This window comes from Leptodactylus fuscus, chromosome 4 (assembly GCF_031893055.1).
Source record: "Leptodactylus fuscus isolate aLepFus1 chromosome 4, aLepFus1.hap2, whole genome shotgun sequence".
Classification (NCBI taxonomy): domain Eukaryota; kingdom Metazoa; phylum Chordata; class Amphibia; order Anura; family Leptodactylidae; genus Leptodactylus; species Leptodactylus fuscus.
Genome location: NC_134268.1, coordinates 15,965,584 through 15,992,731, shown reverse-complemented (window position 1 = coordinate 15,992,731; position 27,148 = coordinate 15,965,584). Strand labels below are relative to the sequence as shown.

Sequence of the window (27,148 nt, the reverse complement as noted above, 5' to 3'; positions counted from 1 at the left end):
ATGCGCAGTCGGCAGTCTGAGGCCTAGAAGTCTGAAGCCACTGCCGGAAGAAGACACGAAGATGGATACACGCTGGAGAGTTCTCTCGCAGCACTGAGGACACCCCCACTGCTGTTTGAGCGCTGGAGCCCCGCCCCCAGTGCTGCGAGAGGACTCATTTACATACCGACCAAAACCAGGATTTCTACCGAACGGCGGCACACAGAATACATCTAAAGGTAGTAGAGGAATAGCCTTACTTAAGGCTATTCCTACGTGTTGGGGACAAAAAATAGAGTTTTAATGATAGAATCCCTTTAATTATAGCCAGTAACACGGATTTACCCCAGAACTTTCTCTTTTATGTAAACATTACAAACCATATTTCCTCCAATCCTTTCTTTCTTTCATCCTATAATTTTTCCCTTAATTTTACTTGAACATTTCAGATTTCCCCGGAGTCGGGAGCCTCTCCAGCTCTAAATGCACGACCCAGTCGGCGCAGCGGAAATCAGATGGTTCACGTCTTAATACATATTAAAATATTCAGAGCCACTGATCTTCCCCGCATGTTATTCCTTTCAGGTGATTAATTTCCACCTGCAGTCATGAATCACAATCTCTGCAGATCATCTCGTGTTATTCAGACGGATAATCTGTTCGGAAGCTGCATGGTCTAATGAACTGCATCCTAGTACAAAGCGCCGAGCGTCAACATGGAGATCATGCTATTATCCCGCCTGCCACAAGTGCTACTTAGAGAAGAATTGGAATATAGAGAAACCTAGGAGAGACGTAGAAAGGGATGAAAGGTTTCTCGCCGCTAGGACGGCAGCGGGAGGGAAAACGCAGAAACCTTAGATGCAATCGTACTATGGGTCATTGGCCAAACTGATGAGTAAAAATCAAGGGGTGATGCGTGACGGGTGCGCTGCTCTCCCCGTCTCTTCTCTGGCGGGTGTTACGGATTCATAATGGAGTTTTGCGTTTTAATTATTCAGAGTCTTCTCCGGTGTCCTGTGTGGTCCTAGCTTAGAGCGCAAAACATGGAGGGAAGATGGTGATCAAGTCTCCTTAAGGCTGAGGCCCCACGTTGTGGAAATGTATATATGTATATTTTTTTTTGTTGTTGCAGATTTTACTACGTTTTTTTAAAGGAATGGGAAATGTCTAGGAAGTTCTTATACTTCTACTGTCTGCTCAATCCACTCTTGGCTTTGGCTCAAAAAACCGCAGCGAAATCTGCAACACCAAAAGCTGCGTTTCCGTAATGTAGGGCCTTAGCCTAAGAAAGTATTTCAGTCTTACTTCCCTTAATCATGCATAAAGTCCTACTTAGCCCACACATGCATAAAAAGAGCCCACAAGTGGTACTTAGCCCGTGAGTCCTGCTTCATCCACCCATGCATAGAGACTAGGAGTCCTGCTTAGCCCACCCATGCATAGATGGGTTGGGGGAATGAAGGATTTGTATGTTTCTCTATGAGTTGGAGGGTGCAGGACTCACAGGCTTTGTCTAGGAGTTGAGAGGGGGTGCAGAAATCGTAGGCTTTCTCTTGGAATTGGGGGGGGGGATGCAAGACTCACAGGCTTTCTCTAGGAGTTAAGCGGTGCAGGACTCGTAGGCTTTCTCTAGGAGTTGGGGGGTGCCGGACTCGTAGGCTTTCTCTAGGAATTGGGTGAGGGGGTTGCAGGACTCGCAGGCTTTCTCTAGGAGTTGATGGGGGGTTGCAGGACTCGCAGGCTTTCTCTAGGACTTGGGGAAGGGGAGCAAGACTCGCAGGCTTTCTCTAGGATTTGGAGCGAGGGGTGTAGGACTCGCAGGCTTTCTCTAGGAGTTGAGGGGGGTGCAGGACTCGCTGGTTTTCTCTAGGATTTTGGGGGGGGCAGGACTTGCAGACTTTCTTAGTAGTAGAGTAGAATTTCTTAGAAGTAAGCAGAGCTTAGCGTCCCCCTTCTTTCCTGTGCTGCTCGCGGGTCGGAGCCCTTACACACCTTACTTTTACAAAAAAGTTTTAAAAAAAAAAAAAAAAAAAAAAAAAGCAATAGAATTGACACTCAAGATATTGTGCCACTTGGAGAGCCAGAGTGTTGGTCACATGACGCAGCTGAGGACCAGAAGGGCGAACTCCACAACTGTAACCTCCAGAAACATTACAATTTACATACAGGGAATCCTTAAATAGTATCCATATTTGTATAATAACTTTATTTAGAAACCAGAGACAGTCACAGGCCCCGCCTCCGACTTCACAGCCCCACCTATATCCGGACTGTCTCCGTCTTGGGTGGGCAAGTGTCAAATGTCTGCAAAAATGTAACAAAAAAAAGTTTAAAAAATAAATTTTAAAATAGAATAAACTTAATAGAAAATCTTTCCTTAACTTTCAACCCGAAATGGTAAAATTTAGTAAAAAAAAAAAAACATCTATTCTTCAGTGATTTTTCTTAGCCGTTGAAGGTTATTTAAGGTTTGTGCGGAGGCTCTGAATTATTTGTTGATGTAAACTTACCGCGCTCCTCCGCACCCGCTGCTTCACTAAATAATAAATCTCCATTAACGCTGCACCTTAATGAATGTAGAAATGTAAATTCAAAGGAGGGAAGAATCTGGCGTCGGCGGCTGAACCTGCCAGCCTCAAAACTGGGCTGCATTTCCAAATTCTTGTTGTTTTTCCTCCCTGACAGAATAATCTTAAAACCTACAGACGTTTCTAGGGCACGTTCCTCTGCTCGCTTTGATAGAGATTGACAGATACTTTCTGAAACCGCACAGGAACTAGAAAGGGAATCGAGTCGTATCCCTGATCCAGCGCGCCCACCGCACCTCTCCTCTGATAACGTATAGACAGTCCTATATAGGGGACACCGGATTAGTGGGAAACCACTTAAGCGGCCCTACTCTTGTAAGGCCGGGGTTAGAGTTGTAGTCAATGCTTGTCGGTATAAATTGCAGCCTACTTCTACCGCAGGACGGCGCACGCAATCCAATAAGGATGAGATTCTCTGTATTCCAGCTCTACTTCTGTCAGGCCGAGTGTGCACCCAATGTGGGGTCCAGTTTGCAGTGAAATGCACTTATCCGAGTGTCATCTGATTGCATTCACCTCTATGGGGCTTCTGATCTGTCCTGTTCCAATGACCTGATCTATTTGCAATGCGACGGACACACTCGGCCATGTGCATGGAGCTTTTGTTGAGGTTGCAACAACTTGGGTGATCACCATTTTGAAATGATACCTACTATACAGTAGACTTCCTCTTACTACTACACAGACTTGTTTTAGGTCCCTCCCTCCCAGAACAGAAAGTATCGGGGGGGATTTTCCAACAGTAAATGCAGTAAATGGTAGGCAGCGCTCCAGATGGCGGCCAAAATGGTCTCCAGTGTGGTTAAAAGTTTGCAAATGGGGCCAAGAATTGAACGTCGGAGCACCGTTTCGTACTACCCTACCACGGTGCGGCCTCTTTAAGACAAAAAGCTCACCATGTCTGACTCCATATATCCTAGAGAACGAGTAGACAAATTGTTTGAGCCCTTAGGACCGTAAAGGACTTCAATGAAGAGGGGATCAGTCATCCCTATGGAAGGTCTTAGATCTAAAGCCGAGAGCCCGTCCATAGGAAGCCTGTGTATTGTGTGTTACACTCCTTCTGAAGTCTGTGTAAGTGCTGTGAACATTTATTAATAGCAAAGGAGCAGGAAGTTCTTCGAGGGAGCATTGCTGTCTGAAATGGACTTTAGCATGTGTACTATGGACTTACGGTCTTACTCTGAACCCTGATGTGTTTGTGTTTTATAATGGTCAGGATCTGTGTACAGCACATTATTGATATTCACTTTTGTTTCTTAGGTGTCTGTGGCTGTTGTGGAGCTTTACGGCCTCGATACAAACGTCTGGTGGATAATATCTTTCCTGAAGACCCCAAAGTAAGTTCTAGAGGTTTAGCTGTCTGACACCTGTATCTTCAGATTAAATAAGATTCCTGGTGTAGGAAGTCATCCAGATAATCACATAATATATCCTCTATAATACTGCTCCTATGTACAAGAATATAACTACTATAATACTGCTCCTATGTACAAGAATATAACTACTATAATACTGCTCCTATGTACAAGAATATAACTACTATAATACTGCTCCTATGTACAAGAATATAACTACTATAATACTGCTCCTATGTACAAGAATATAACTACTATAATACTGCTCCTATGTACAAGAATATAACTACTATAATACTGCTCCTATGTACAAGAATATAACTACTATAATACTACTCCTATGTACAAGAATATAACTACTATAATACTACTCCTATGTACAAGAATATAACTACTATAATACTACTCCTATGTACAAGAATATAACTACTATAATACTACCTCCTATGTACAAGAATATAACTACTATAATACTACTCCTATGTACAAGAATATAACTACTATAATACTACCTCCTATGTACAAGAATATAACTACTATAATACTGCTCCTATGTATAATAATATAACTACTATAATACTGCTCCTATGTACAAGAATATAACTACTATAATACTGCTCCTATGTACAAGAATATAACTACTATAATACTGCTCCTATGTACAAGAATATAACTACTATAATACTGCCCCCTATGTACAAGAATATAACTACTACAATACTGCTCCTATGTACAAGAATATAACTACTATTATACTACCTCCTATATACAAGAATATAACTACTATAATACTACCTCCTATGTACAAGAATATAACTACTACAATACTGCTCCTATGTACAAGAATATAACTACTATAATACTACTCCTATGTACAAGAATATAACTACTATAATACTACCTCCTATATTCAAGAATATAACTACTATAATACTGCTCCTATGTACAAGAATATAACTACTATAATACTACTCCTATGTACAAGAATATAACTACTATAATACTACCTCCTATATACAAGAATATAACTACTATAATACTACCTCCTATGTACAAGAATATAACTACTATAATACTGCCCCCTATGTACAAGAATATAACTACTATAATACTGCTCGTATGTACAAGAATATAACTACTATAATACTGCCCCCTATGTACAAGAATATAACTACTACAATACTGCTCCTATGTACAAGAATATAACTACTATAATACTACCTCCTATGTACAAGAATATAACTACTATAATACTGCCCCTATGTACAAGAATATAACTACTATAAACTGCCCCCTATGTACAAGAATATAACTACTACAATACTGCTCCTATGTACAGGAATATAACTACTATAATACTGCTCCTATATATACATGTTTATAACTTCTATTACCCTATGACCAGGTAAGGCTTTTCGGGATTACTCTGCACTAGATCTCTGTACGTTCTGTTGTGAATTATTTCAGGTTTTCTCTGTTATTTTTGCAGGATGGACTTGTCAAAGCTGATATGGAAAAACTCACATTTTATGCCGTGTCGGCCCCTGAAAAACTGGATCGGATTGGCGCTTACCTAGCAGAGAGACTGAGCAGAGATGTTGTCAGACACCGTTATGGGTGAGTGATGCTCATTTGTGTTCACTTTTTTATTTTTTCCATCACAGACATGATGTCTTCTATCACTCAGCATGATGTCTTGGTTAACCCTTGATGTGAGGGCTCGCACTGCTTTTGCATTGAGGGTCTAATTTTCAGTCTATCGGTGAAGTTTCTCAGGAAATGTATAAACCCTGGTTGAAGAAAGGACCAGGTCCATGACACAGTCTCATCCCTGCAGTGGCGGCTGTAGATGTGTTAGGAGCTTTATTTATTTTTCATGGTTTAGTTGGCAGATCTGTCCTGGATGGATAGAAGACTGACCGTGTATATCGTGTTCTTACATGAGAGGCCTAACTTGTATCCTGTGATCTCACTGTAACTGGACAACTTATCTGTATTTGATCGGAGGCGATCTGACATCTGGACTCTGCACTGATCGCTTGATTTGGCTACAATGTATTTGTTCCTATTCAAATGACTTGTTCCCCAGCGCCACCAACTGTATACAGAGCCACTAGCTGTATACAGTGTATGGAGACTTACACCATAGCAGTGGCGTTTCTCACATACGCTTGAATAGGTATCGGCGTATACTTTTTATACGGCTTTTGTCAGCCTGATCAGCTGATTGATTTTGGGTCTGGGTGTTGGATCCCCACCCATCGAGACCTATCATGGGTAGTCAGTCCGGATCCAATATGCTTAGGTCTTGGAGAATCCCTTTACATTTAGGAGACAGAGGAATAGACAGCAGGGGCTATAAGTCTCTATAAAGGCCGGGTGACTGACAAAATAGTGACTCCACCTTTCCAAAAATGGCTGCCGTGACTTGTCTACCTCCCACTGCCCTCTGCAAAAAAAATAGGTAATAAGTAAATCCGACCGACCTTGGAGCAAAGAAGCGCTCAACCTAAAGGACAGAGAAGGTTTTGTATATCTGTCGAATTTTGTCTTTGTTTCCGATTTAGTGTAGTGGATCTCCTCGTGACGCCCGGGAGCGCCTCCCACCCCCTGGCGCGCTCTCATTCACCCACATTCACACTTCACAGTGAAAAATAACAACATAAAAGGCGAACACAATAGCTGCCGCGCGAGGAAACAACCCCGTAATGTATTTTATGGAAATTCACCTCTATCACAGCGAGGGGAAATCCTCATCATTCTCCCGGGAAAAAAAAAATAGAAAATGAGTGGCTGCCGGCAGCGCCTCGCCGCTTGTCGCCGCTCGTGTGCGAGAGCTACGCCTCCTGCAAGCGAATGCCAACCTTAGACGTGCGACCCGAGGCTTAGGGGTTATCTGATGGCGACCAATGAGATAGAAAAGCAACAAAAGACTAGGGCTGAGCCGATCTTGAGATTTCAGGATCGATTTTAAAATCCGATTTCCGATCATTTTCCAGCCGATCCCGATCGTGAAATTTGCTCGATAGCCGATCAGGATCCGATCTTTTCTGATCCCGATCACTCAACCCCAGTCAATGCTTCTCTATCGGAAAAGTCACTTTTAGGGTTGAGCCGATCTTGAGATTTCAAAATCCGATTTCCGATCATTTTACAGCCGATCCCGATCGTGAAATTTGCTTGATCGGGATCTGATCTTTTTCAATCCTGATCACTTAACCCTACAAAAGACATAAAAATGTGAATAGTATCAGGAATGGTTTTGTAGCCTTGACTGATATATAATACCATTCCGTATTCCTCGCCGCAATAGAGGCCGAAACGCAGTCAGCCCTAGACAGGAACCCTGGACCATATAATAATAACCATTGTCTTCCTCATTTTCTAGCAATGTGTTCATTGCTATGGAGGCCTTGGACCAGCTCCTCATGGCGTGTCACTCTCAGAGCATCAAACCCTTCGTGGAAAGCTTTCTACACATGGTCGCGAAACTACTGGAGTCAGGAGAACCGAAGCTGCAAGTGTATGGAACGAACTCTGTGAGTACTTGTGCCGCGGTATTTTATAGCATTGGTTACACAGTATTGGACACCTTTTTGTGTTCGTCTTCTATTAGACCATTACTAGTCTATCGTGTCATGCTATGGCTCCGTGCCATTCAAATGAATAGGATGGAGTTGTAATACCAAGCACAGCCACTATACTATGTATGGCGCTGTTCTTGACCGAAACCTGTTTTTTTGATCGGCTGATCAATGGGGGTCACAGGGGTAAGAACGCCATCTGACGGGGTGGATGGAGTTGATCAGTATCAAGGACCCGGAGAACCCTTTTCAACAAGATTTATTTTTTGCCAAGCTCAGATGTATTACAACACTGTAGTGAATAGGTTATTAATATATCCCCTTCCCTAGTGTTACCGAAGATGATCTTTCACGTCCTCTGACATTGAGGGTATTATATACCGCTATAAAGCACCGTTAGCTTTGCCAATATGCCCCCCCAGGGCCAGAGATATAGGTGCTGTTAGTTTCGGCACTGATATCCCTCCACTGTCAGAAGGGCGGACCTTAAACCTCAGCGTCATTACGGGACAGTGAGGAACACCACCCCTGAGTACTAGGCTATGGGACAGTAGTGTCATGGGGGCGTCATGATGACGCCACGTTATAAGGCCCGCCCTTCTGACAGTGGAGAGAGATCTGTGTCAAAGCCAATATCTCCGGAAAGGAGACTGCTCTCTAGCGTTATATAATACCACCGATGTCAGAGGACATGAAAGCCCCTCTTTAAAGGGATTCTACCATTAAAATCACATTTTTTCTCTGTCACACGTAGGGATCGCCTTAAGAAAGCCTATTCTTCTCCTACCTTTAGATGTCTTCTCTGCGCCGCCGTTCGGTAGAAATTATGGTTTCCATCTGTATGCAAATGAGTTCTCTTGCAGCACTGGGGGCGTCCCCAATGCTGCGAGAGAAATCTGCAGCGACACCTCCATCTTCTTCAGGCATGGCCTCTCTTCCGTCCTGGGTTTTAGCCTTCTAGGGCTCAGGCAGAGCTGACTGCGCATGCCCGTGGCCATAAGAAAAATGGCTGCTTACACAGTAAGTAAGCGGCCATTTTCTTGTGGTTTGTGGGCATGTGCAGTCAGCTCTGCCCGAGGCCTAGAAGTTTGAACCCAACTCCAGAGAGGCCATTCCTGAAGAAGATGGAGGCGTCGCTGGAAATTTCTCTCACGGTGTTGGGCCCGCCCCCAGTTCTGCGAAAGAAACCATTTGCATACAGACGAAAAACGGGATTCCTACTGAACGGCAGTGCGGAGAAGACATCTAAAGGTAGGAGAAGAAGGCCATTCCTACATGTGATCGAGAAAAATTGTGATTTTAATGGTAGAATCCCTTTAAATGAAGACTATTTGCATATTTGCTATATTTTTAATTTTAAATGCATTGGAACGTTATAGAGACGATATAAATATAATCTTTAGAATAACACCGCCACGTACACGTTGGTGGAATGTGGAGATTTTTTGTGCAAAATTTATATAAAAATATAGTATTTTTCTGTTGAGATCGACAGATTTAGATAAGACATTTGCGACTCCTCGGCTTAAAAGATGTATTTTTTTAAAAAAAAAATTTCTCTCTTTTTTTCCCCGTGCTCTGGTAAATTGATACGCTTCACTGTCAAAAATCTCCAGCAGAGAACCGGCTCTTTATTTAGACTCCTTATATTGCTATCAGTAAAATATTCATAAAATACTCATCTCGCAAAAACTAGGTCAAGAATGTTGTCCTCTTGGCAACCACAGCGCTATTTGATGTTATCTCTTTAATCGTTCCCAGAGCTATTTTTAAGCCCCTATTTCTCTGTTTAAGGCGCCGGATTGAGGTACTGGGATAAAAAAAAAATAAAAAAATTGTTTTATCTGTTTTTATCTGCAAATGAAAATAAGCGCGGGATAATATTCATTTCCTCAGTAAAGCAAAAATATATGAAAAAAATCCATTGTGTTTACGGCGCCCGTGCTGTGTGCGCGACACATTCGTCACGGTGATTACCATGTTATTAGGTTTTTCTTTGTATATTGTTAGAATTGATGCTTTTACTGATTTACAACCGCGGCCGTGCGCCATGTTCTGGTGGAATATTCATTACAAAAACATCTAGGACACCTCACCAAGATCCTGCACAGACCGAGGCATGGAGACCTTACTATCTGTACCTACAGAGGAAAGGGAGACGGCACTATCGAGAACTACGCCACTTAGTGCTTTCTCTAGGACTCACTCAGTACGTCACTCAGGTACTGATAGAACTGTCAAGTCTCTTCCTGGAAATGATTATAATACTGCAGGTACAGATAGTGCTGTCTTCATGTCTCACACAGTAAGTGTTGTAGTTACTGTTAGTGCAGCTTCACTTTTCTCTGCAAGTACAGATAGTACTGTCTCCACGTCTCTTCCTATAAATGATCAAAAAACTGTAGGTACAGATAGTGCTGTCTCCATGTTTCACACAGTAAGTGTTGTAGTTACTGATAGTGCTGCCTCCCTTTTCCATGCAGCTACAGATAGTACCGTCTCCATGTCTCTTCCTGTAAATGATTATAACACCATAGGTACAGATAGTGCTGTTTCCATGTCTCACACAGTAAGTGTTGTAGTTACTGATAGTGCTGCCTTCCTTTTCGATGCAGGTACAGATAGTACAGTCTCCAAGTCTCTCTGTAAATAATCATAAAACCGTGGGTACAGATAGTACTGTCTCCATGTCTCTTCCTATAAATAATCATAAAACAGTAGGTACAGATAGTACTGTCTCCATGTGCCTTCCTGGAAATGATCATAAAACTGTAGGTACAGATAGTACTGTCTCCATGTCTCTCACAGTAAGTGTTGTAGTTACTGATAGTGCTGCCTCCCTTTTCGATGCAGGTACAGATAGTACTGTCTCCAAGTCTCTTCCTGTAAATAACCATAAAACCGTAGGTACAAATAGCACTGTCTCAATGTCTCTTCCTGTAATTGATTGTAATACCATAGGTACAGATAGTACTGTCTTCAAGTCTCTTCCTGTAAATAATCATAAAACCGTAGGTACAGATAGGGCTTTCTCCAAGTCTCGCTCAGTATCTGTACCTACAGTATCATTTACAGGAGGAGACCGGATAACAGTTCTATCTGGACCTACAACTCTTTCAGGAATGCAGAGGAAAACAGTACTATCTGGACCTACGGCACTTACAGAGAGGAATCCTAAAAGCAATACTGTCCATTTACAATAATTACAGGAAGAGACAGGGAGGTGGTAATTTCTGTACATAGATTATTTACAAGAAGAAAGAGAACAGCAGTACTATCTGTACCGACTGCCTTCCTTTCTATTCCAGTAAGTAGTTACAGACTGTGCTGCTCTTCTGTTTATTCGTGTAAGTAATGCAGGTACAGATAGTACTGCCTTCCTGTGTTCTCCTGTAAATGATCATGACATGGGTAGTACTACCTTCCTTTATGTTCCAAAAAGCTGCTACAGAAAGTACTGGTGGACTGTTTCTTCATGTTCCTCTCTGTATTTCTTACTTTTTTTTTTTTCAGTTTGTCAAGTTTGCAAACATAGAAGAAGACACGCCATCTTATCACAGACGCTACGATTTTTTTGTATCCAGATTCAGCGCCATGTGTCATTCGTGTCACAGTGATCCAGAAGTGCAAACGGAGTAAGTGGGTAGGGGGTGGAGGAGGATGTGGTGATGTGGGTATGGCCAAAGCAATATCTTTTGTGCGTGGATGCAGGTCTGTCTGGCACGTGAGTGTGGCCGCAGCCGTGTTTGGGTTGAGCTCGCACACATGTGGCTGTGGCCAGGTCAAGCTCTTGTGCATGTGTGCTGTCTGGTTCAAGTGGTTTGCATATAGTGCAGGGAGTTTAGCAATCTAGCCCCGGTCTTTACTGAGAAATGCAATGCATGTACCCCTGCTTGACGTGTGCATGTAGTCCTCGTCCATTATCTCCTAATTTTATTTTTATGTCTCCTTCTTCTAGAATAAGAATTGCAGGAATCCGCGGTATCCAAGGCGTCGTCCGTAAAACTGTAAATGATGAACTTCGAGCCACGATATGGGAGCCCCAGCACATGGATAAGATCGTTCCATCTTTATTGTTTAATATGCAGAAGATAGAGGACAATGAAAGGTATGTGAACACATAGAGGAGATAGATAGATAGATAGATAGATAGATAGATAGATAGATAGATAGATAGATAGATAGATAGATAGATAACCCCAAAGAAGAATCCGAGTGAGACACTCCAGCCCCTCCAGTCCTGTACTGCAGTGATCCTGAGTTACATTCTGTATTATACTCCAGAGCTGCGCTCACTATTCTGCTGGTGCAGTCACTGTGTACATACATTACATTACTTATCCTGTATTATACTCCAGAGCTGCGCTCACTATTCTGCTGGTGCAGTCACTGTGTACTTACATTACATTACTTATCCTGTATTATACTCCAGAGCTGCGCTCACTATTCTGCTGGTCACTGTGTACATACATTACATTACTTATCCTGTATTATACTCCAGAGCTGCGCTCACTATTCTGCTGGTCACTGTGTACATACATTACATTACTTATCCTGTATTATACTCCAGAGCTGCGCTCACTATTCTGCTGGTGCAGTCACTGTGTACATACATTACATTACTTATCCTGTATTATACTCCAGAGCTGCGCTCACTATTCTGCTGGTGCAGTCACTGTGTACATACATTACATTACTTATCCTGTATTATACTCCAGAGCTGCGCTCACTATTCTGCTGGTCACTGTGTACATACATTACATTACTTATCCTGTATTATACTCCAGAGCTGCGCTCACTATTCTGCTGGTCACTGTGTACATACATTACATTACTTATCCTGTATTATACTCCAGAGCTGCGCTCACTATTCTGCTGGTGCAGTCACTGTGTACATACATTACATTACTTATCCTGTATTATACTCCAGAGCTGCGCTCACTATTCTGCTGGTGCAGTCACTGTGTACATACATTACATTACTTATCCTGTATTATACTCCAGAGCTGCGCTCACTATTCTGCTGGTGCAGTCACTGTGTACTTACATTACATTACTTATCCTGTATTATACTCCAGAGCTGCGCTCACTATTCTGCTGGTCACTGTGTACATACATTACATTACTTATCCTGTATTATACTCCAGAGCTGCGCTCACTATTCTGCTGGTCACTGTGTACATACATTACATTACTTATCCTGTATTATACTCCAGAGCTGCGCTCACTATTCTGCTGGTGCAGTCACTGTGTACATACATTACATTACTTATCCTGTATTATACTCCAGAGCTGCGCTCACTATTCTGCTGGTGCAGTCACTGTGTACATACATTACATTACTTATCCTGTATTATACTCCAGAGCTGCGCTCACTATTCTGCTGGTCACTGTGTACATACATTACATTACTTATCCTGTATTATACTCCAGAGCTGCGCTCACTATTCTGCTGGTCACTGTGTACATACATTACATTACTTATCCTGTATTATACTCCAGAGCTGCGCTCACTATTCTGCTGGTGCAGTCACTGTGTACATACATTACATTACTTATCCTGTATTATACTCCAGAGCTGCGCTCACTATTCTGCTGGTGCAGTCACTGTGTACATACATTACATTACTTATCCTGTATTATACTCCAGAGCTGCACTCACTATTCTGCTGGTGCAGTCACTGTGTACATACATTACATTACTTATCCTGTATTATACTCCAGAGCTGCGCTCACTACTCTGCTGGTGCAGTCACTGTGTACATACATTACATTACTTATCCTGTATTATACTCCAGAGCTGCACTCACTATTCTGCTGGTCACTGTGTACATACATTACATTACTTATCCTGTATTATACTCCAGAGCTGCGCTCACTATTCTGCTGGTGCAGTCACTGTGTACATACATTACATTACTTATCCTGTATTATACTCCAGAGCTGCGCTCACTATTCTGCTGGTGCAGTCACTGTGTACATACATTACATTACTTATCCTGTATTATACTCCAGAGCTGCGCTCACTACTCTGCTGGTGCAGTCACTGTGTACATACATTACATTACTTATCCTGTATTATACTCCAGAGCTGCACTCACTATTCTGCTGGTCACTGTGTACATACATTACATTACTTATCCTGTATTATACTCCAGAGCTGCGCTCACTATTCTGCTGGTACAGTCACTGTGTACATACATTACATTACTTATCCTGTATTATACTCCGGAGCTGCGCTCACTATTCTGCTGGTGCAGTCACTGTGTACGTACATTACGTTACGTATCCTGTGTTATACTCCAGAGCTGCGCTCACTATTCTGCTGGTACAGTCACTGTGTACATACATTACATTACTTATCCTGTATTATACTCCAGAGCTGCGCTCACTATTCTGCTGGTACAGTCACTGTGTACATACATTACATTACTTATCCTGTATTATACTCCAGAGCTGCGCTCACTATTCTGCTGGTGCAGTCACTGTGTACATAATAATAATAATAATACATTTTATTTATATAGCGCCAACATATTCCGCAGCGCTGTACAATTTGTAGGGTTAAAATACAGACAGATACATTACAAAGAGAATCATTTCACACAATGGGACTGAGGGCCCTGCTCGCAAGAGCTTACAATCTATGAGGTGGGGGGGGGTGACACAAGAGGTAGCAGGGGCGATATTGCTTATACAGGGGTCAGACACTTCTGTAATAGAGGTGACTGTCATTACACAAACATAAAACCTTATGAGCCGTCACCAGTTGTGTCCTGTAACATGTGGATGGAGCTTGGACCTATAAAGTTATCCTGAGATGACATCATATCATGTGGGGTAATGTGGGAGCGGGGACAGAGGACGGTTAAGGGTTTACGTTAGACATTGTGATAGGCTTGTCTGAAAAGATGCGTCTTTAGTTTGCGTTTGAAACTGTAGAAATTGGGAGTTAATCTTATTGTCCGGGGTAGAGCATTCCAGAGAAGTGGTGCAGCTCGGGAGAAGTCTTGTATACGAGCGGGGGAGGTTCTGATAATAGAGGATGTAAGTGTTAGGTCATTGAGTGAGCGGAGAGCACGGGTTGGGCGGGAGACAGAGATGAGGGAGGAAATGTAGGGAGGTGCGGCATTATGGAGAGCCTTGTGGGGGAGGGGGATAACTTTATATTTTATTCTATAATGAATAGGCAGCCAGTGTAGTGACTGGCACAGACGGGAGGCATTGCTGTAACGTCTAGCCTGATAGATGAGCCTGGCCGCTGCATTCAGAATAGATTGTAGAGGGGAGAGTTTAGTGAGGGGAAGACCGATTAGTAAGGAGTTACAGTAGTCAAGGCGAGAATGAATCAGAGAGACAATAAGTGTCTTTAGTGTATCTCTGGTAAGGAAAGGGTGTATTCTGGAGATGTTTTTGAGGTGGAGGTGACATGAACGTGCGAGTGATTCAACATGAGGGGTGAAGGAAAGGTCTGCGTCAAACATAACCCCAAGGCAGCGGGCCTGCTGCCTAGGAGTTATAGTAAGGCCTGAGACTGCAATGGATATATCAGGGACAGATCTATTAGATGGTGGAAACAGTAGTAGTTCAGTCTTGGAGAGATTTAGTTTCAGATAGAGAGAGGACATGATATTTGAGACAGCAGAGAGACAGTCACTGGTGTTCTGTATGAGTGCAGGGGTGATGTCACGGGAAGATGTGTATAATTGGGTGTCATCAGCATAAAGATGGTACCTGAAGCCAAATCTGGCAATGGTTTGTCCAATGGGGGCTGTGTAGAGAGAGAAGAGCAGGGGGCCTAGGACCGAGCCCTGAGGAACCCCAACAGCAAGGGAAAGAGGGGAGGAAACAGAGCCCGCAAATGATACACTGAAGGTGCGGTCTGAGAGATAAGAGGAGAACCAGGAGAGCGCCGTGTCATTGAGACCAACTGAGCGGAGCCTATTGAGGAGGAGATGATGGTCAACAGTGTCAAAAGCTGCAGAGAGGTCCAGAAGAATAAGAAGAGAGAAGTCGCCATTGGATTTAGCCATTAGGAGATCATTGGAGACTTTTGTGAGAGCCGTTTCAGTAGAGTGCAGAGCGCGGAAGCCAGATTGTAAGGGGTCAAGCAGAGAGTTAGCAGAGAGATAGCGGATTAAACGAGAATAGACCAGGCGTTCCAAGAGTTTAGAGATGAAGGGGAGGTTAGAGACGGGTCGATAGTTAGCAGCACAGGATGGGTCCAGGGAGGGTTTTTTCAATAGTGGGGTTATAACAGCATGCTTGAAGGAGGATGGGAAGATTCCAGAAGAGAGAGAGAGGTTAAATATTTTAGTAAGGTAAGTAGTGACAGCAGGCGACAGAGATTGGAGAAGGTGTGAGGGGAAGGGGTCACTGCTGCAGGTTGTAGGGTGAGATGAAGAAAGTAGTTGGGAGACTTCCTCTTCTGTAACAGGTTCAAAAGATGAGAATGGACAGTCTGAAGTGCGGTTGGTGAGGGGATCCTTGCTATGGTAGGTGGTGGGATCAATGCCACCTGCGGCTTGGGCAGTGATTTCCTGACGGATCTTATCAATTTTAGCATGGAAATACGTGGCCAGGTCATCAGCACTAAGGTCTGTGAATGGCGTCTGCACCTTGGGTGTGAGTAAGGAGTGAAAAGTTTCAAAAAGCCTTTTAGGATTGCTGGAGAGAGAAGAGATGAGGGCGGTGAAATAGTCTTGTTTGGCGAGGTAAAGGGCAGAGCTATATGTTTTAAGCATAAACTTGAAGTGGAGGAAATCTGCAGGTGAGCGTGATTTTCTCCAGAGACGTTCGGCACACCTAGAGCAGCGCTGAAGAAATCGTGTTTGTGGCGTGTGCCAGGGCTGCTGCCTCCTACGTGGGACTTTACGAGTGGAGGGGGGAGCCACCTCATCCAATGCATTTTTAAGGGTTTCATTATAGTGACTGGTGGCCAGATTGGGACAGGAGATTGAGGAGATGGGGGACAGAGAGGATGGTAGAGTATCTAAGAGGTGCTGGGTGTCGATAGTACGCAAGTTCCTATATGTGTGTTGGGTAGGTGTATCTTGTGAAGGGGAGAGGGCACTGATGGTGAGAGACAGAAGGTTATGATCAGAGAGGGGCAGAGCAGAGTTAGTAAATTTAGAAACTGTGAGGAGTCGATGGAAGACAAGATCAATCGTGTTTCCACCTACATGTGTGGCAGAAGAAGAACATTGTGAAAGACCAAGAGAAGTGGTTAATGAGAGAAACTGTGAGGCAGCCGGGGAGTGGGGGGTGTCAATAGGGATGTTAAAGTCACCCATGATGAGGATTGGAATGTCACTGGATAAAAAGTGGGGAAGCCAAGAAGCAAAGTGATCCAGAAATTGGTAGGGTGAGCCAGGTGGGCGGTAGATCACAGCTACACGTAAGGAGAGTGGGCGGAAAAGTCTGATAGCATGGACTTCAAATGAGGAGAACGTGAGTGAGGATACCGGGGGAATGGCCTGAAAAATGCACTGTGGTGACAGAAGTACATTACATTACATTACTTATCCTGTATTATACTCCAGAGCTGCGCTCACTATTCTGCTGGTACAGTCACTGTGTACATACATTACATTACTTATCCTGTATTATACTCCAGAGCTGCGCTCACTATTCTGCTGGTACAGTCACTGTGTACATACATTACATTACTTATCCTGTATTATACTCCAGAGCTGCGCTCACTATTCTGCTGGTACAGTCACTGTATACATGATAGTGAGTGCAGCTCTGGAGTATAATACAGGATGTAACTCAGGATCAGTAATGTATTCTTGTATCTTGGCTTCCTTTTAAGTCTCCTTGCTTTCCCTTGGTGTTAATATATGTGAAAACTGTGAGAAGATGGATCCACTCATGTACTTTGGAGGCTTCTCATGGTGACTGTTCAGACTGATATAACACTGCAGATGTCAGCACCATATAACTTATCTGCTTCTATGCACATTAATTCATCAGTGTAGACTTTATTATTTTTCCTTACGTTACACTCCTCCCCCTCCTCCTCCTCCCTATTTGTTTGTCACCCATCTCCTGTAAGTAAGGCACTTGTTCTCCTCCGTTTTTCACCAGTCGCATGGCTCCACCTGCCTCCCCCTCCGTGGTCGGCGATAAGGAGGAGAACCCCGCTGTCTTGGCCGAAAACTGCTTCAGGGAACTTCTGGGCAGAGCCGCTTATGGAAACATGAATAATGCCGTCCGACCAGTGTTTGCGTGAGTATTATACAGGACTTCTATGGGTTTATAAACCGGTGGTAGAACAACTCAGAAGCGTATGTCACTCTACACCCCTGTTTGAAAAAATTAAAATCACCCAGATGTTGCCTATATAGTATACTGCGAGATCTTAGAGGGATCTGTACGGCGAGTCATAATACATGTGCCGGCTCTAGACCACCAGGGAAGTAAACACTAACCCCTATACTGCCTCATAGCGACATGGGCTTTACGGTAATCCCTGGTTTACGGTAATGTACCGCACTGCGCTTGGTAAGTCCTGCAGAGACTGCATCGCTCACCCACCTGCAGGAATTTGAATGACCCCTTGTTGCTCACTACAAGATGGCCGCCTCCATTCATTGGGCAGTACGCTGGCTCAGTGGTTAGCACCGATACCACTGTGGAGTCCTGAGTTTTAATCCTACCGAGGACAACATCTACATGGTGTTTGTATAGTCACCCAATGTTTGGCGGGTTTCCTCCAACTTCCTCCCACACACCAGACATAACCATAGAAAGTGATTGACAATTTCTGCAAAGCGCTGCAGTATAGGTTGGCGCTATGTAAGTAAGCAAAATAAATATACCATATATACTCAAGTATAAGCCGACTTTTTCAGCACAGTCTTTATGATGAGAATGCCCCCCCCCCCCCTCGGCTTATACTCGAGTCTGGGTCCACAGAGCACAGAAACTTGGATCTGCATAAATTACATGAAGGGGGAGGTCCTTTAGTGCTACTGCTCTGTGATTGGCTTGTCATGTAGGTCACGAGACTGTGATGTCATCAAAGGTCCTGCAGCCACTAGAATGTAACACCTGCAGATAAGTCAGTGGCCAGGATTCATTGTGTCTTATAGAAGATGTCTGTCAGTAACGTGACAGTAATGCACAGGGACCTGCTGGGGTGACTATTCCTAATATTGTCAGACATTTGGGGTTATTCATTTAGTTTCAGTAACTCCATGTGCCTCACATTAATAGCAGTTAACCCCATCATGTCCCTCCTATTAACCCCTGTGTGCCCCATATAAGGGTTACTAATGTGTGAGACACATGAGGGGACTAATGAAGGACCTTAATTGTGAAGATACCTAATTATTACCTCCATATGTCCCACATATCAGTAACTCTTATGTGAGGCACACAGGGGGTTAATGTGAGAGACATGATGGGGTTAAATGCTACTACTATGCGGCCCATGGAGGTACTAAGCTGTAATGCACATGACCAGACAGGCTTATACTCGAGTCAATAAGTTTTCCCGTTTTTTGTGTTAAAATTAGAGGCCTCTGCTTCTATTCAGTTCGGCTTATACTCGAGTACATGCAGTACCACCCCTTGTCGTGAGGAACCCCCAAACTTTCCCCCCCATGAATGGTCTCTTTAAATCCCATCTTGTTGGTTTTCTATAAGTCGGCCTCTTCCTCCTCAGACGTGTTTTTTTTTCTTTGCTTCACGTGATATGTTTTTTCTTTTCTCCCGGCTTGGTTTTTGAGGCCATTAATTAGAGGGGAGGGTATTGTCTGCTATTATACTATGTTAGTGCTTCACAGCTGGAAGCCAACTCCAGAATCTGCGCCCTGCCAGTAACGAAGCCGCATTCTAATTACCTGCCCATTATTCCCGCTCTCGTGTAGCCTCCTGATTCATGCCCTTATAGCCAATTAGTGCAAAATACCTGTTTCCTTTCACTAGCACATCTCAATATTTTAATAGCCTGTGTGCTCGCTGATGGTAGTGTAGTGGGTTTTGGGGAGGGGGGGGGGGGCGCTTACTTCTTAGCCGTTAATACATAGCTTTTAGTCCTGCATGAATGGTCCGGGCTTTACAGAACGAGCTCTGTGTAAGTACAGAGACGTCTCCGCCGCACTACCGTTTTATTAGGACACTTCAGTTTTTCTTTGTTAGATGGGACTAACGTGAACCCGAGGCTCTGACGATGCCGCATCTTAAAGGGAACCTGTCGCATTTCAAGGCCCCAAATCTGTTTTACGTAATATGGAGCTATCGAAAGGAGAAGGTCATCAGTATGTGATCTGGCAGGTTTCAGCACCCGGACCCTGCACAGATCAGCTGTGAAGTTGGCAGCATGTGCGCCGTTTCAATTACTTGCAGTTCCCTGGATCCACCACTGTACAGTGGACGGGGCTGCTGAGCCGTTCCTATGAATTGAATAGGAGAGGTGCTGCACATGTGGCCTGTCCGCTAGCAACTTCCGCGATCCGTAGACTGCTGCAACAGCTGATCTGTGCAGGGTCCGTGTTTTCAGACACCCACAGATCACATATCTATCAGTATGGAAAAAAAGTTTGTGAAGCCAGAAAACCCTTTAATAGGAGAGAATACGCCACCCCAAACACAGACAGACCCTGAGCCGGTACAGACTGAGCGCCCACAACCTACAGATAGAGACGGGGCGATACAGGCAGACGTACAAGCCACGGGAGAAGAGACTGTGCCAGCACTGTGACCAGGGGGCCCTAGAAGACGAGACCCACTTCCTGCTACACTGCACCAAATACTCAGCTGTGAGGGCCGTCTACTACCAAAGACTCTCTGCCCACATCCCAGACGAGAAGAGGAAACTCTACATCCTACTGGGAGAAGAAGAGGCCACTGTGGAGATCGCTGCCCAATACGTGTCCAGCTGTCACCAAATAAGAGGAAGATGAGACTCCACGGACTGTTATATTTATCCCAATACACCCGCCCCCCCCCCCCCCCCCATATAGCGGTCACCAACGAAGAGGAAGATGAGACTCCATGGACTGTTATACCCCAAACCAACCGCTCCACCCCACCTCCCCATATAGCGGTCACCAACTAAGAGGAAGACGAGACTCCATGGACTGTTATACCCCAAACCACCCCCCCATACCCACCACTCACCCACCCGAATCCAACCCCCCCCCCCCCCCTACTTTACTAGCTTTGGCAATGCCAAATATCTATTCGGGCGTGCCAATAAAGCTTTTTGATCTGATTAATAGGGAGTCTTATCTGCCAGCAGAAAGAACTGAGCAGATTGATATATAGGTTTATAGAGAAAGATTCAGTGTAGCTCTTATTTCTTCTTCTTCTTTGCTTAGGGGTCCAGTGGGCAGTCCTACAAAAAGTAAGACGGCCCACTGGGCACCAAAAAGCAGAGTAATCCTGAATATTTTCCTATATAATTGCATATCAATCTACTCCGCTCTTCTTGCTCTATAACATGATGTCTGCAGATCAGGTGCCATGTTAAAGGGGTTTTCCAGGCGCTTAATAAAATGGGCCTATTTATTTGGCCTATATGAATATATTCAGTAGGTTATGTCCTTACACAGGCCGTAATTTTTTTTTTTTCCTATCAGTATGCCTTTGTAGACACGCAAGCTCAGGGAGAACATACAAACTCCTTGCAGATGTTGTTCCTGGTGGGATTCGAACCCAGGACTCCAGCGCTGCAAGGCCACCGTATCACCCCATAGGTATAGATAATTCTCTTGTTCCGGCAGAATACTTTGCTCCTTGGCCCGCCTTAGACTGTGATAACATTTCCTTCTGTCTAATGACACTTCTGCTTCTCAGGTCTCCCTGGGAATCCACAAATGTTTTTTGGCAGCGTGCCTTCAAGACTATTAGGCAAATCTGTTTGCTGCCGTTCACACTGTCCCTGCTAATGTGGTGATTTGAGATACTTAGCGTCCCGGCCATTAGCCGCCTCTTTGTGGGAGATCACCCATCGTCTCAGCACTGAAATCCCACAGCAGCTTCTCTTCCGTATGTGTCGTAGGAACTCGCGGTGAACCCTCGGATGTCATCGGCTCACGGTCGCGGCGCACAACGTCTGTTTACTATAGATAGTCTCTGTATACGGGACATGATGGTAAAAAAAAAAAATCTGATCTGCTCTATATTAGAAATGTAAAACAAATACAAGTAAACTGAGAATCAAACAGAGAATTGGTCTGGTGCTGGGAGGCAGCTTGCTGCATGAGAAAGCTTCTCCTATATTTTTTTTTTTTGGGAGGAACACCCTGCAAACTACAGTTGACCCTATTGACAGACAGTACTTGTTTTAGTGAGGTTATGCCTCCAATATATAGCGCCCCTAGACAAGAAGCTGGCCCTGCACTTTAGATATATCCGCAGTTACTACTGACCATCTAATTTGTATGGGGCCCTCCTAACTCTTTCCAATGCAGATGTTGGTTTTCAAGTGAACCAGTCTTTTTATTTATAGCTGCCAGAGGGGGAAGGAGACTGAGTGGGATCTTACTATGGACTATATGTTTCAGGGGATATTGTCACTCCTTAGGGAGAGACCACCATATAGGTGTGTGGAGACTTATTAAGCCCGCTGGGGTCAGGGGATACAATTCTTCAAAATATTCCAGCGTTGTATCCCCTGTTCAGCTTTCCCCGGTAATGACTGGTAGATTCTAGTTCATGTCACGTTAAGCTGTAAAACGGGAAGTAATTGGCAGACGCTGTGTCTGGTTCGGTTATTGATCAGGTCCCGCGGGACGTATTGTCCGCGTCTTATTGATCTAAATGTCGCCCCGTCCTCCCCCCTCCCTTGGTATTTTCCTGTCCTTTAATTTCCATGGGGAACATTCACCTGAAGTTAAACCGCCGTCGCCGCATCTGTAAAGTCGTCGCCCACTGAAGCCTAATTTATACGTTTCGTGGTCCGAATAATATCATGTGCTGATGTATCCTATATGGAATCCTGTCCGGCCTAAGCTTGACATCCACCATCCATTGGTCCGTCTTGGCCACCATCTTTCCCACTGTTGCTGCAGGGATGTTGCGGTGCGTGTCAATTATTTTTTGATTCCGGTGTTTCGAGCTTCGTTTTATTCTTCACCTTACCTAGACCGGGGTCAGGGATAGTCGCCCTGTACATTGTACCTAGACCGCGGCCGGAGCAGCTTGTTTTGTTGACGTGTAATGAGATTCCGGCTCCCCGTGGGAAGCATGCAGATTTCTGCTCCGGAGCCTCTCTGCCGTACAGTTACCAGGCCACTTAATTAAGTTACAGATAAGCCGCTCCATCATTACTCCGCAGACACAAAGCCCGGCTCTGGGAACATCGCTGCAACTCATTAGAGAAGGGCAGGAGAGCGGCGGCCGAGAGAATGTCAAAAAGTCCCAAAAAGATGACCGAGACAATGTATGTGCGCACACTGTATATTCACCACCCAAAGCCGAATAGTTCACAAACCCTTTCATCCAAATTGAATATTCACCCGCTCTCGCCGTTATCTCTTCAACATGGCTCCACAATGCTGTGCCGATTAATTTAACCTCTTAAAAACCGGCTATTGTTATTATTCACTTTTACTTTTCTGCGTTTTAGCAGCGATAACCTGATTGATTGTTTTTAATTTTTTACTTTATTTTGTCTTTGATGTGACTGTGTGAAGTTTTATTTTGATAAGTTGCCTATAAATTAGTTTGTATTATTATTATTATTATTATTATTATTTATTATTATTATTATCAATTATCAATCATAATTATTAGTATAAAATAATTAAAAATGATGATTTAAGTATTAATTATTGAGAAATTATTAATTATTATAATTATTTTTTATTTTATTTTTCCGTCCTAAATCTGGGAACAGGTGTTTTTTTTTTTTTAATTTTTTTTTTTTAATTTTATTTAATTTTTTATTTTATTTTTTTGTACTTTTTTTTTTTTTTTTTTTTTTTTTTTAATTTTATGACTTTCTATAAGGCAGTAAGAAATTTGGCGTTCCCACACCGAATATTTTAACATTACAGGGTTGGCCCAGGAGCTGTAAAATAAAAAAAAATAAAAAAAATGTCTTGGAGTTGTCCTTTTTTGGTCGGTCTCCTTTGTGACAGCTACAGGGCATCCTAAATGGATAATCCGCTTAGTAATGGGGAAGCTTGGAGTTAAACCCATTCGGGTGCTATTAAAACCTTTTGCGCCATGTGAATGTGAGTCTCGAGCCAAGGACGCCGTAGCTGACTCCGCCGTGAAATCCGCGGGAAGATACGGTATGTCGCTTCTTTTTCTCGCTAGCTGAAAAAAAAACGCTAATGGGAAAAAAAAGCAAGCGGCTCCCATTGAAGTGAATGGGAACCTTTTTTTTGCAGGTGGATTCTGTGACTTACCCTTATATAACTATACTGGTTGACCCTCAGCTTTAAGTCCAGGGCTCAGTGGCAACTTTGGACATAAATGGAGTTGCACCGCGACCCCAAAGGAAGCAGCAACCGTAACGTCTAGTCTCAAAAAAAAATTGAGCACTGTCCAATCTTTTTGGGACTTGCGGCAATCCTGGGGTCACGGTTCGGCTCCATTCAGGGTGACCCGGCGATCTTATGCGACGCCCAATGTTGCCGTGTAGCCCTAGCCTGATTCCAGAATGGCAGACCTACGTTGTTGTAATGATACATTTCCTGCTCTTGCATTTAGCCCATAGATTGTCTCCCATCATGCCCGGACAGACGAACCACATGATATAAATGTCTGTTTTTCTTCATTTTGTAGGCACTTAGACCATCACAAGCTGTGGGAGTCCAATGAGTTTGCAGTGTCCTGCTTTAAGGTCATCATGTATTCCATTCAGGTGCGTGCCTCCATTCATGTGTATTAGAAGCCGCGCTGACATCACTCCGCTATGTTTTTGTATATTCTGACTGAACCTTAGAGAGGTTTATATTTGTTGTTGTTCTTGGTTTTTCTGTGAATTGCTGTGTACACATAGCGAGGACCATGTCGGGGTTAATGAGCTGCAGGCTGGCTGTTTCCCTCCGCCATAGGCACATAGCTTATTAGTCAGAGTAGCTAGTCGCACACGGCTAGCTGGCAGGTCAGAGTCTCCTTGTAGAAGTCAAAAGCCATCTATATTATACAGTAGATGATGTTTGATTTGTATCTGCAATGTGGGATAAGTCAGCATTGTAATACTGAAATGGAAGACTAGAGACCAGTGTGAAATAGCTGCTAAACTAAAAGCTGTGATAAAATATAACAAGAGTTACTATATACAGTACGTGATGTGACTGTAAGCGATTAACTAGGCTTTATATTCAGGACCAACCAGGTCTTATTAAATTCAGACTTTATGGCCGGGAAATATAATTAAAATAGCATCTGACCTAAGCAGGGGATTGCAGATGGCTTGTATGTCTGATATCGAATAAAGACCTGTGATCACAGCAGCCTCTGCTACAGTGTTGGCCAAAAGTATTGGCCCCCCTGCAGTCCTGTCAGATAATCCTCGGTGTCCCCCAGATAATGATTACAAGCACAAACTCTTTGGTAATATCTTCATTTATTTTGCTTGCAATGAAAAAACACAAAAGAGAATGAAAAAAAAAAAGTCACATCATTGATCATTTTACACAAATCTCCACAAATGGGCCGGACAGAAGTATTGGTCCCCTCAGCCTAATACTTGGTAGCACAACCTTTTAGACACAGTAACTGCGCACAACCGCTTCCGCTAACCAGCAATGAGTTTCTTACAAGGCTCTGCTGGAATCTTAGACCCTTCTTCTTTGGCAAACTGCTCGCGGTCCCCCCTGAGATGTGAAGGGGGCCTTCTCCAAACTGCCACCAAGAGATCTCTCCCCCTCCCCCACAGGTGTCCTATGGGATTCAGGGCTGGACTCATTGCTGCCACTTTACAAGTCTCCAGGGCTTTCTCTCACCACCATTTTCTAGTGCTGACCTGAAGTGTGTTTTGGGTCCTTGTCCTGCTGGAAGAGCCCTGACCTCTGAAGGAGACCCCGCTTTCTCACACTGGGCCCTACATGATGCTGCACAATGTGTTGGTCGTCTTCAGACTTCATAATGCCATGCACACGGTCAAGCAGTCCAGTGCCAGAGGCAGCAAAGCAACCCCAAACCATCAGGGACCTCCGCCATGTCTGACTGTAGGGGGCGTCTTCTTCTCTTTGAAGGCCTCTTTTTTCCTGTAATCTCTATGTTGAGGCCTTTTCCTACTTTTGTCTCCTCTGACCAGAGAACATTCTTCCAGAACGGTTTTGGCTTTCTCAGGTAAGTTTTGGCAAACTCCAGCCTGGCTTCTGTCTGTGGGTAAGAAGTGGGGTCTTCCTGGGTCTCCTACCATACAGTCCCTTCTCATTCAGACGCTGACACTGGATAGTACGGGGTGACACTGTTGTACCCTCGGACTGCAGGGCAGCTTGGACTTGTTTGGATGTTAGTCGAGGTTCTTTATCCGCCATCCGCACAATCTTGCGGTGAAATCTCTGGTCAATGTTTCTTTTGCGTCCACATCTAGGGAGGTTAGCCACAGTGCCATGGGCTTTACACTTCTTACTGACACTGCGCACGGTAGACACAGGAACATTCTGGTCTTTGGAGATGGACTTGTAGCCTTGAGATTGCTCAGGCTTCCTCACAATTTTACTTCTCAAGTCCTCAGACAGTTCTTTAGTCTTCTTTCTTTTCTCCATGCTCAATGTGGTCACACAAGGACACAGGACAGAGGTGGAGTCAACTTTAATCCATTTCAACTGGCTGCAAGTATGATTTAGTTATTGCCACCACCTGTTAGGTGCCTCAGGTAAGTAACAGGTGCTGTTACTTACACAAATTAGAGAAGCATCACATGATTTTTCAAACAGTGCCAATACTTTTGTCCACCCCCTTTTTTTATGTTTGGTGTGGAATTATATCTAATTTGGCTTTTTGACAATTCTTTTTGTGGTTTTCCATTGAAGACAAATTAAATGAAGAAAATAATACCAAAGAGTTTGTGATTGCAATCATTATCTGGAAGAAACTGAGTATTATCTGACAGTATTGCAGGGGTGCCAATACTTTTGGCCAACACTGTACTACCTGTGTTATTACAGCAGCCGAGGCAACCATATGATATTCAATAAAGACCTGTGATCACAGCAGCCTCTGCTAGCTGTAAGGTTGCAGCAGCTGATACAACCGTATGACATCTTGCAAGTATCTGCATGGGTCCTGTAGTAATAGTTTGCAATTTCATCTAATATTGATAAATACCATTAGAGTAACGGGGGGGGGGATGTTTTTAGTAGGAGTATACTGAGGAAGGAGGAAAGTATGGCAGCTGTAAAGGCTCCACAGACGTTCGGAGTTTGAGGTACGGTACTGGTTGGAGTTATCTATCTTTATGATTCTTCTTCTTGATTCCATATGTTCTACCGAAGGTGTACGCCCCCTACTGATTATGATATATTTAACTCTGTTTTCTTTCATTTATAGGCGCAGTATTCTCACCATGTGATCCAGCAGATTCTCGGGCACCTTGATTTGCACAAGAGGGATTCTCCTCGTATACGAGCTGGAATCGTGCAGGTTCTTCTGGAGGCCGTAGCCATTGCTGCTAAAGGGTCTATTGGTAAAAAAAAAAAATAGCCTAATGCTTGCATGT

General features: G+C 43.8%; 1 protein-coding gene across 2 annotated transcripts in view; it reads left to right on the top strand.

Moving 5' to 3' along the window:
* The window catches only part of EFR3A (EFR3 homolog A), an 86,445-nt gene that overhangs the window by 22,308 nt on the left and 36,989 nt on the right, over nt 1-27,148 (top strand). For both annotated transcript variants that reach the window (XM_075270095.1, XM_075270094.1), the window contains exons 3-10: nt 3,834-3,910; nt 5,418-5,545; nt 7,317-7,467; nt 11,026-11,147; nt 11,471-11,620; nt 17,602-17,742; nt 24,259-24,337; nt 26,980-27,115. In XM_075270095.1, the coding sequence (XP_075126196.1) occupies nt 3,834-3,910; nt 5,418-5,545; nt 7,317-7,467; nt 11,026-11,147; nt 11,471-11,620; nt 17,602-17,742; nt 24,259-24,337; nt 26,980-27,115 (984 nt within the window). The remainder of the gene's footprint in view (nt 1-3,833; nt 3,911-5,417; nt 5,546-7,316; nt 7,468-11,025; nt 11,148-11,470; nt 11,621-17,601; nt 17,743-24,258; nt 24,338-26,979; nt 27,116-27,148) is intronic.